This window comes from Ornithorhynchus anatinus, chromosome 1, assembly GCF_004115215.2.
Source record: "Ornithorhynchus anatinus isolate Pmale09 chromosome 1, mOrnAna1.pri.v4, whole genome shotgun sequence".
NCBI lineage: Eukaryota > Metazoa > Chordata > Mammalia > Monotremata > Ornithorhynchidae > Ornithorhynchus > Ornithorhynchus anatinus.
Window position 1 is genome coordinate 107288961 of NC_041728.1, and position 9370 is coordinate 107298330.

General features: G+C 47.2%; 1 protein-coding gene across 1 annotated transcript in view; it reads left to right on the plus strand.

Annotated features, from left to right (window-relative positions):
- Positions 1-8516, plus strand: part of ATR (ATR serine/threonine kinase) — a 114436-nt gene extending 105920 nt beyond the window's left edge. The window contains exons 43-47 of the mRNA XM_029064453.2: positions 222-378; positions 501-654; positions 908-1059; positions 2641-2746; positions 8149-8516. Coding sequence (XP_028920286.1) covers positions 222-378; positions 501-654; positions 908-1059; positions 2641-2746; positions 8149-8322 — 743 coding nt within the window. The 3' untranslated portion in view covers positions 8323-8516. The remainder of the gene's footprint in view (positions 1-221; positions 379-500; positions 655-907; positions 1060-2640; positions 2747-8148) is intronic.
- Positions 8517-9370: the final 854 nt, after the last annotated feature.

Here is a 9370-nt window from a genome sequence, read left to right on the forward strand (position 1 = left end):
AGTAAGCACTTAACAAATGCCAACATTATTATTATTATTATTATTTAACGAATACTATTTTTTTAAAAAATAGGTGTTTTGCTTTAGAAAAAGGAAAGTCTTGCCCTGTGTCCACAGACTTGGTTGTTTGAAACCACTGTTTCCCAGTGATATCATCCAACACCTACCTGCCTTTCCCACCCTGTTAGCCCCGACTCACAGAGACCCCCCTCTCCCCTCAGGAGGCTACATGACTGGGAAGGAGCTCCGCCAGTGCATGCTTCCCAAGACCTCGACTTTAGCGGAAAAACTGAAGATGTTCCGGGAACATCTCCTGCCCCGGCACCCTCCCGTCTTCTACGAGTGGTTTCTGAGAACATTTCCCGATCCCACGTCCTGGTCAGTCACCCGGGAGAACACTTCCCCGGGGCATCAGTTTCCTCTCGTGAGGCCAGGGATTTCCTTTTAAGTCTCCAGTGGCACGCAAGGATGCAAACCGATCGGGTGCGTTTCTCCTTTAGGTACAGCAGCCGGTCAGCGTATTGCCGTTCCACTGCAGTCATGTCCATGGTGGGCTACATCCTGGGCCTCGGAGACCGACACGGGGAAAACATTCTGTTTGATTCCTTGACTGGCGAATGTGTGCATGTGGATTTCAACTGCCTGTTCAATAAGGTACGTGCTGGGATGCGCTCCAGGGCCGGGAACCTTCCGAGGAGTAGGCTCTGATGGGTCAGTTGGGTGGAAGGGGGAAGCCTCGTTTCGTTGTTATTTAGGTTCAGTTGGGCACGCTGAGTAGTAAGTCTTGGTTTTGCATTCTAGATGTCAACAGTGATTTGTAAATGGAAAAAAACCACGTAATAATTCTTTGAAATAACTTCCAAACTCCCAGTGCGATTAACTAAGTTGGTTTTTTTTTCCCTTGAAGGGGGAAACCTTTGAGGTCCCAGAAGTCGTGCCGTTCCGCTTAACCCGTAACATGGTTAATGGGATGGGCCCAATGGGAACGGAAGGGTTGTTTCGGAGAGCTTGCGAGGTCACCATGAGGCTCATGCGGGACCAGAGAGAGCCCTTAATGAGGTAATAAGCCAGGACCGTTTGACCGGAGCGGACTTCTTAAAGCAAAAAGTACGGGAAATTACTTATTTCCTCCAGTGGTGAAGTCGTCATGGAGCGTGGCTTTCTGGTGTTTTATTGTCTACCATTTATTATCATTTCATTTATTACCATTATTATTATTTCTCATTATTCTATCTTGAGTAATGTGTTCTCATACTCATTCCAAAGAAGCAGCGTGGCTTAGTGGGAAGAGCCCGGGCTTTAGAGTCAGAAGTTGTGGGTTCTAATCCCATCTCTGCCACTTAGGGCAAGTGATTTAAGGCAAGCCACTTCACTTTCTGTGCCTCAGTTACCTCATCTGTAAAATGAGGATGAAGACAGTGAGCCCCACGTGGGACAATCTGATTGCCTTGCATTTACCTCAGTGCTTAGAACAGTGCTTAGAACAGTGCTTGACGCCTAGTAAGCGCTTAAATACCATTATTATTATTATTTAATAACCAGTCAATCAGTCACATTTATTGAGTGCCTACTGCCTGCAGAATGTTGTACTGAGCATTTGGGAGAGTACAGTAGAGGTAAAAGGAGCAATCCCTGGCCCAAAGAGTTGTTACAAGTTGAGTGTTTTTTTCTGGATTCACTTCAACGTATCAGTCGTATTTATTGAGCACTTACTGCGTGCAGAGCACTGTACTAAGTGCTAGGGAGAGTACGTTTCCTGCTCACAGCATTTCATAGAAGATAGTGTTTTAATTGAGGTAAAGCTGATAGGTTCCCAGCAAGAACTGTCCAAACTTTCCCAATGCCCTAAGTGTTGTTTCAGGGTTTCCACCCCACTGCTTCTATCCAGGGATGGCAGGTAGGGAGGGTAGGAGAAGATGGCTGTAAGTTATTCGTATAAAACCCTGACTATGCATTTACCACACCAAAATTTACATTTTGAGACATAAATAATACTGATGATGATAGGTATTTGATAAGCACTTACTGTGTGCCGAGCACTGTTCTGAGTGCTGGGAGAGATACAAAATATTCAGGTTGGACACAGCCCCTGTCCCTTATCAGGCTCACAGTGAAAGGGGAAGGCAGAACAGGTGAGGTCTCCATTTTTCAGATGAGGAAACTGAGGCACAAAGAAGTGAAGTGACTTGCCCAAGGTCACATAGCAGGCAAGTGATGGAGCCAGGTTCTCTGATTCCCAGGCCTGTGCTCTTTCCATTAGGCCACGCTCCTTCCCTTTCACATTTTCTGATGTCAGTTGCATTGGTATTTGTTGGAAGCGTTGGCATCAAGACAGGAGGCTCACCAACTACTTTTCTACCTCAGAATCCTCTCCCAATTGAGGGTTGTTTAACATCAGCGTTTCAAAATCAAATAAAGGTCAGCTTAAAAAAAAACTTCTTTTTTTTGATTGTCTGATATGCACTATCGGATTGCTGGAAACTAATAATGAAAGTAAACAAGTCTTTCAAGGAAACACTTATGGCACTCAATAAATATTAAACAATAATAACCTGGGCAAAGATCAGCTAAGTAGCATAGCATTTGAGAAAGTCAGTGGCTGTACAGTAATCCTCTCTTCACCGTTTGTTTGCATTTCAGTGTCTTAAAGACTTTTCTTCATGATCCTCTTGTGGAATGGAGTAAACCAGTGAAAGGAAGTTCCAAAGCACAAGTGAATGAAACGGGGGAAGTTATCAATGAAAAGGTTAGTAAGAGCCCAAGTTATTGCGCTCGGCCGCAAAAGATCAAGGTAGAACAGATCCAGGCTCTGGCCTGTCTATGGAGTCTTCCTGACTCTGGGTACCATCTCCCCTCACCCCCACCTGTTTGAGAAGGAGCTGGAAGCGGTTCAGAAATCTCTTCAAAACGACCTCCTCTGAAACTTCTGTTTGTTTTACAGAAACGCTTTCTGTAGGGACTAGAAATGGTGTCTCACCGCTGATTCTCCTTTCCCACCCAGCTCCTCAGAGGGAATAAACACAGATGACTGAGAAGTGGGGAAGGGAAGTGCCCAAGTGCAGGAATAGTTTAAAATTTTTTTTATGGTATTTGTGAAGCGCTTACTCTGTGCCGGGCACTGTACTAAACACCAGGGTAGATATAGGTCGGTCTGTTTGGACCCAATCTGTGTTCCACGTAAGGCTCACAATCTTAATCTGTAAAATGGGGGTTAAGATTGTGAGCCCCATGTGGGACAACCTTGTATCTACCTCAGCGCTTAGAATGGTGCTTGGCACATAGTAAGCGCTTAACAAATAACATAATAATTATTATTATTATTATTAATCCCCATATTACAGATAAGGGAACTGAGGCGAGATCACAAAGCAGACAAGTGGAATATCTGGGATTAGAACCCAGGTCCTCTGACTTCCAGGCTCTTGCTCTTGCCATTACACCATGGTGTTTCTCAAATGCAGCCATGCATGGTGGCTCCTGAGATGAAGGGACATGGCAAACCCCCTTGCCCAGGGACCAAGCGGTCTTGAGCTGCTTTTTTCTGGCCAGCTCGATTCCTGTAGGTGAGGGGGCAGGATTACACCTTCACTTAAATTGCTACCAAAATCAAAAAAAGGGAGCCCCAAGGCCCCAGTCTCCTTCCTGGTGGTGAAAGGGAAGATCCCAGTATTCCCCTTGATTCCCTGCTTAGTGGATGACTGTTTTTATTATAGCCTCATGTCTCCTGGATGTCCTCTCTAGCACTTGCCGGCCTGAAGCCGAAGGCTAGCACGATTAATAATAATGTTGGTATTTGTTAAGCGCTTACAATGTGCCGAGCACTGTTCTAAGGGCTGGGGTAGATACAGGGTAATCAGGTTGTCCCACTTGGGACTCACAGTCTTAATCCCCATTTTACAGATGAGGGAACTGAGGCACCGAGAAGTGAAGTGACTTGCCCAAAGACACACAGCTGACAGGTGGCGGAACCGGGATTAGAACCCTTGACCTCTGACTCCTAAACCCGGGCTCTTACCACTGAACCACGCTACTTGCAGCCCAAGGACAGGCTGCAGGCTGGAGTTCTCTTGGCACTGGCACAAGGGGGTGGTGGTGGGGGTCCCTTCACCCTAACTTTGCCCCACAAGCACCATTAGCTCTTTGTCATCCATTGGCCCTTCCAGAAGGGTGACATAAATGAGATGAAAGTTTCCCTTATTTTTGATTATATAAAAATCATGGTATTTGCTAAGCGCTTACTATGTGCCAAGCACTGTTCTAAGCTCTGAGCATTGTATATATACATGTGTACATTTAGAGAGAGGAAACACCGCGGCTCAATGGAAAGAGCACGGGCTTTGGAGTCAGAGGTCATGACTTCTAATCCCAGCTCCACCGCTTGTCAGCTGTGTGACTTTGGGCAAGTCACTTACCTTCTCTGTGCCTCAGTTACCTCATCTCTAAAATGGGGATTAAGACTGTGAGCCCCACATGGGCTGACCTGATTACCTTGTATCCCCCCAGTGCTTAGAACAGTGCTTGGCACATAGTAAGCACTTAAATGCCATCATCATTATTATTATTATATATAACATACATTGGGGAAGCAGCGTGGCGCAGTGGAAAGAGCACGGGCTTCGGAGTCAGGGCTCATGAGTTCGAATCCCAGCTCTGCCACTTGTCGGCTGTGTGACTGTGGGCGAGTCACTTCACTTCTCTGTGCCTCAGTTCCCTCATCTGTAAAATGGGGATTAAGACTGTGAGCCCCATGTGGGACAACCTGATTCCCCTGTGTCTACCCCAGCGCTTAGAACAGTGCTCTGCACATAGTAAGCGCTTAACAAATACCAACATTATTATTATTATATAAAACTCAGTGCCACCCAACTGCTGCTTGTTTTGTGCTACTCCGGAGCTAAGAGCTGAGGGGCAGGAGTGGTACTCTCTACTGTTCACCGTGTTGCATGGAGAAACCGAGGAGGAGAAGCAGAGAAGCAGCGTGGCCTAGTGGCTAGAGCCCAGCCCCGGGAATCAGAAGGACCCGGCTCCCAGTCTCGGCTCCACCACTTGTCTGACTTTGGGTGAGCCACTTCACTGCTCTGAGCCTCAGTTACCTCATCTGTAAACTGGGGAATAAGACTGTGAGCCCCATGTGGGATGCGGACCGTGTCCTGATTGTATCTCACCCCAGCGCTTAGTACCTGGCACGTAGTAAGCCCTTAGCAGATACTATTTAAAAGAAAAGAGAGAGGGAGAGGGAGGGAGGGGGGAAAGGGAGGAGGGAGAGAAGATGGAGAGAGACATGGAGACAGGGATGTAGGAACCCAGGAACCCAGTCAAGGGGCTCTGCTGACTGGACTTGAATGGTAAGATGATGCCATCTAGCAGTTGATTTGCACTGCTGCAGTATTGCAGTAATTGGTCTCACTCCCCTACCAGTATAGTGTACTGAGAATGGTGGTGATCCCAGTTATTCTGGAGGGCAGGAGCATCCTAGGCTTCAGTACAGTATTCATTCAATAGCATGTATTGAGCGCTTACTATGTGCAGAGCACTGTCCTAAGCGCTTGGAATGTACAGTTCAGCAACAGATAGAGACAGTCCCTGCCCATGCCAGTCAGGAGTCCGTACTGAGTTGGGATCTTACATGGAGATTCCCCCCCAGGGCCCCAGAAGCTCCTAAGGGAGGGACAAATTGACCCTAATTATAGCCATCGAGTATTGAGCCAGGCCTCCCAGTAAGTAGAATCATGGAACACAATACAGTCTTTCCTAAAACTAGACTGGGAGCCCGTTGTTGGGTAGGGATTGTCTATTTGTTTGGTTTTGTTGTCTGTCTCCCCCTTTTAGACTCTGAGCCCATTGTTGGGCGGGGATTGTCTCTATCTGTTGCCGAATTGTCCATTCCAAGCGCTTAGTACAGTGCTCTGCACACAGTAAGCGCTCAATAAATGCTATTGAATGAATGAATGAATATGAAATTCGGTGCCTCAGAGAAAGCTCTGAAGGTGTCTTTCGAGCAACTCTAACTCCTCAATCAGTGAATCCATCAATCAGTGGTATTGCCTGGGTGCTTAATGTGTGCAGAGCACTCTAGTAAGCACTTGAGAGAGTACCACAGAGTTGGTAGACTCGTTCCCTGCCCACAGCGAGCTAACAGTCTAGAGGGAGAGATAGACATTAATATAAATACATAAATTATGGGTATGGACATAAGTGCGGTGGGATTGAAGGAGGAATGAATAAAGGTGAAAATCCTAGTGCGAGGGCGATGCCTACGTACTCAAGCCATCAGAGGTTGAAAAATAGGCACGATTCCCCAGTTTCCAGAAGATCCTGGGAATCCCCACACCATTAGGCTTGTACCCCAGAAGGAGCACGTCATCTCCGTGATGATGACCTCAAGCCATAAAGGCCAGAATCAGTACTGATGCCAGGGAAGTCAGTACTGATGCCAGGGAAGCACTGATTCGACCAGAGCCACGGGCCAACTTCCGCTATTAATAGCATTCTAGCACTCAATGACTGTACAGAGTGGCCCGCTTCAAGAGGGGAGTCTTTCCAGCGTAGCAGATTTCCAGTCATTCGTTCCCCCAAGCTTTCTCTTGCTTCCCCCAACCCATGCACACACACCCACCCCATCCTTGGGAGAACTTTCCCAGGTAGATAATCTTCCTTGGCAATCAGGGTGCCCTCTCTGGCTCTCCAAAGGACCATGGCACTTGGGGTCATTCCATTCCACCTCACGGCAGCTTGACTTCCAACCTCAATGGACACAAAGGGCACTCCCCTAGCATAATAGTATTATCAATTTTTGTTTAGTGCCGGATGCATCGTTCACCTCCCCGAGAGATCAGAAACTGAGGACAGTGAACGGAATCGGCAAAGGGCAGACCCTAAAGCCTGCTGGAAAGCGACAGCCCCTTGGCTGGGCAGAGGCAGGGCCGGAGATGTTGCGATAGAGCGCCACGTTCTTTAGAACCGGGGTTATTGCCAAGTCTCTGGTTTCTGGCTCTCGCTTTCCCAAAGCGAAATTTAACCGACATTGATAAGTCTGACAGTGCCGTCATTGGTATCTGCTTTATCATTATCGATGTTTACTTGGTAGCATCCAATTTATTCAAATTATTTTTGGAATTTGTTCAGTTTAGGCAAATTTCAGTCAACTCTCAGTCTGAAGATCGGGGGGGAAAAGTATCTCTGGTATAAATTATTCAAATCCACTGGCAAATTAAAGGCTGGAACTGTGCCTGTGTGTATGTGAGTGTGTGTGAAGATTTATGTATCTTTGAATTATATATTACAAATTATTTATATTACTCTTTCCCCCTCTAGACTGTAAGCTTGTGGATAGGGAGTGTGTTTACCAACTCTGTTTTACTGTATTCTCCCAAGCACTTAGTACAGTGCTTTGCACATAGTAAGCACTCAATAAATACCTCTGTTGATGATGACATATACATATATACTTAGATTATGCATATATTAGAATTCCCGTTTAAATTGCTATTGAGCGCTAAAGTCTTGGGTGCAGATATTTTCAAGAACTGTCTAGTATAATTAAAAGAAAACTGTTGCCGTCTTCACAGAGCAGAAGGAAAGTGAATTTGCAGAAGGGATTCTTTTGGGCTTCAAGGAGTCCAGAAAGCTGTCCCAAGTATTCCTCTGTGGTGGTGTGACTGCTCTAGACTTAAATTCAAAGATGAGATCAGCGTATCTGTGTCCGCTAATGATCATGCAGATGATCAGAGAAAAAGACAAAAGGTGGACAAAATGAGTGGGAGAAGCACCTGGGGTAACACTGGTTTTCAGCAAGGATAATGGAGCTCAAAGACGAGTTGAACAGGTGCCTCTATTTTACTGCATTGAACGTCTATGTCATCATCATCAGTGGCATTTACTGAGTGCTTTCTGTGTGTGCTTGGGAGAGTAAGGTATAGTGGACTTGGCAGACATGTCTCCTGTCCACAAGGAGCTTACATTCTAGAGGGGGAGACAGACATGAATATAAATAGATAATTTACTATATATATTATATATACAATATATATAACATACACAAAGCACACACACATACACCCAATTTATAAATATGGACGTAAGTGCTGTGAGGCTGAGGGTGAAGCGAATACCAAATGCCTAAAGGTCACCCACTGTCTTCATTTCTAGGCCAAGACCCATGTCCTCGATATAGAGCAGCGCCTGCAAGGCGTAATTAAGACCAGGAATAGAGTAAAGGGTCTGCCCTTGTCCATCGAAGGCCACGTCCATTACCTCATCCAAGAAGCGACCGATGAAAACTTGCTCTGCCAGATGTACCTCGGTTGGACTCCGTACCTGTGAGGGCCGAGTGGGGCAAAAGGACGAGCCTACAACCGACAGAGCATGAGACGGATGCAGCTCGGAGGTCCAGCTGGCCTGGGCTCCCGGACCGAAGCCCGCGCCCCTCCGAGACACCTTTTGAAGACTTTGCACAGGCGATGTAAATTATTTGTTGATATGAATAGCCAGACTATTAAATATGATGTTCGCTCCGTCTCGGTGACGCTCTCTTGTCCACTACCAAGTATCGCACTACAGCATGGCCTGGTGGCAAGAGCACGGGCTTGGGAGACAGAGGTCATGGCTCCACCATTTGTCTGCTGTGTGACCTCGGGCAAGTCGCTTCACTTCTCTGTGCCTCAGTTACCTCATCTGGAAAATGGGGATTAAGAGTGTGAGCCCCATGTGGGAGTGTGCCCAACCTGATTACCTTGTAACTATCCTAGTGCTTGGAACAGTGCTTGGCACATGGTAAGCGCTTAACAAATACCGTTATTGCCATTATTATTATTGTTATTTTTAATAACCAAGCTTGGTTTCAGCCCAGCGAATCACCCGGGACTGGCCCGCAACCAATGCTGCTCACCTGAATCCACCAAGCGCTAACTGTGAGTTTGGATTAACATTTACTAGAAGCAGCCTTCCTAGATCATTTTAAAGATCTGCACCCAGTAAGCGGAGGGAGGCGGTGGGTTTTGACCGGGCGACAGTTATCTCTCCGAAACGAAGGTTCTGGCTTTTGCGGACGATTCGGTTTAGGGGAAGAGGAGCCTCCTCCGGGTGTGCGTTCTGAGGGTCCGAGAGCAAAACGGATCCTGCCCCGAAAGGGCTCTTGGTGGTGGGGATCATCTCAGCCGCGGAGCCTGGGGTGGCTAATCTGCTGTGGCGTTGGCCGGGGGCGGGGAGGAGTCTAACTCTCCACCCTCGTCTCCCTTCCCCAGGCCACCAGTGTTGTGCGGCTCTGCCTCTCGACTGCCGTCCTGCTTGGTGGCGACTCCCCAGAGCTCCGCTTCCTGGGAGCTCCCCAGAGTCCTGTTTGGGGCAACAAGGAAGGGCTGGGGGCCCACCC